This window comes from Propithecus coquereli, unplaced genomic scaffold, assembly GCF_000956105.1.
Source record: "Propithecus coquereli isolate 6110/MARCELLA unplaced genomic scaffold, Pcoq_1.0 Scaffold14, whole genome shotgun sequence".
NCBI classification, from domain to species: Eukaryota; Metazoa; Chordata; class Mammalia; order Primates; family Indriidae; genus Propithecus; species Propithecus coquereli.
In genome coordinates, this window is record NW_012138302.1 from 13,091,745 (window position 1) to 13,093,349 (window position 1,605).

Sequence of the window (1,605 nt, forward strand, 5' to 3'; positions counted from 1 at the left end):
ACATGGACTTTTTAAAGAATGGGATGTCCTAGACTGCCAGCTCCTGCGCTGATGCCAGAGCTTCTCTTAGAGTGTCATGGAGGCTCCCTTTGCAGCACCACCACACCTCACTGACTGCCTGGGAGAACATAACTCACTTCTTAGATCACTCTCTTTGCTTCTTGCTGATCTAGCAATAGCCAGTGGCTTCCTGTGGCTAGGCGAATGCAGAGTGGGGACAGTTCATCTAAGCTTTGAACTCCTCAGATCTAGCAATTCACGTACCTTAAAAAGTAAGCACAGTCTTCAATCCTGGGATAACCATGGCAGGGACTTAAGGAGAAAAATGTAAGAATAGAAGTGTAAGATAAAAAATGTAAGATAAAAATGTAAAATAATGTAAGATAAAAATGTAAGATAAAAAATGTAAGAATAGAAGAATAGAATAGTGAAACAGGAAAATGAGGATCTATAGAAATGTATATAGCTTATGTTTGTATTTACTCATGCCCCTTAAAAAGAAAAGGCAAAAACTAACTCTTTTCCAGTGCTTTTCATTCAGAACCTGGCTTCCTGGAGTGGTAAGAATTTTTACAAGATCTCATAAGTCCCAAATCCTGTTATTTCTAACTGAGCTATGTGAAGACCAGATTGAGACCCAGGAATTCTCGCTTGACTCCATTTCCTTTTGAAGAAAAACTCACGAAGACAGTGCCCATCTCACTCTTCTGTTTCTGCTCAGTAGCCTGTCTGGGTTTATGTTCAGTGTGGGTTTAGGTTGTCTGGAGGAATATCTCCATACCTATCCTGGTTCCCATGGAGGTTGCCCAATGCTTCTGTGGTTGGTTGTTTTTTGTTTTAAAATTCTGTATCAGTGCAGTAGTGTTTTCATATATAGCTGAGTCTTTACAGCCTTAATTCGTGTTGAACTGAAGAGCTTTGAACTCATGATGTAACAGAAAATAATGGTCTACAATTCTGTGATCCTAATGTGATATATAATTTTTGTTTTTTCTTTTGAACAGTATGTAGAAAAGCTGGAATTGATAGGAATGGATTTCATTTGGAAAATAGCCATGGAATCACCTGATGAAGAAATTGCTAATGAAGCTATTCAGTTAATCATCAACTATAGTTACATTAATCTAAATCCTAGGTTAAAGAAGGTGGGTATCTTAGGAAAGAAGTTACTCATACATAGAAAAGCAGAAAATTACATATTTTCCATTGATAAGCTGTGATCCGTGGCATGCCCAAAAACTGGCTTCTTTATTTTGATGTTTTGTCCTGAAGAGTGATGACAACTAAATGTCACAGACTGATTTTAATTTCCATATACCTTTTACTTTCAGGATTCAGTATCTTTACATAAGAAGTTCATTGCTGATTGCTATACAAGACTAGAAGTGAGTAGCGAATTTTATTAACATGTCTTTGAAATAAGTGCTTTGTTTCTTTTATAATTTTATAGTTTTACGTAATGTTGATGTTTGTGGCTGTTGCTATTGAAGAATTTGTCAACAGTACCATATTGTGGCATAGGGAGCAGACGTTTGCCGTGATGTCTCCAGTATAAAAGTATACTGTATAGGAAATCTTTCTTTTTCCCTCCTACCACCTCTTTTC

General features: G+C 36.8%; 1 protein-coding gene across 1 annotated transcript in view; it reads left to right on the forward strand.

Moving 5' to 3' along the window:
• The window catches only part of USP24 (ubiquitin specific peptidase 24), a 139,723-nt gene that overhangs the window by 63,550 nt on the left and 74,568 nt on the right, over window positions 1–1,605 (forward strand). The window contains 2 exon segments of the mRNA XM_012639336.1: window positions 1,005–1,145; window positions 1,332–1,385. Coding sequence (XP_012494790.1) covers window positions 1,005–1,145; window positions 1,332–1,385 — 195 coding nt within the window.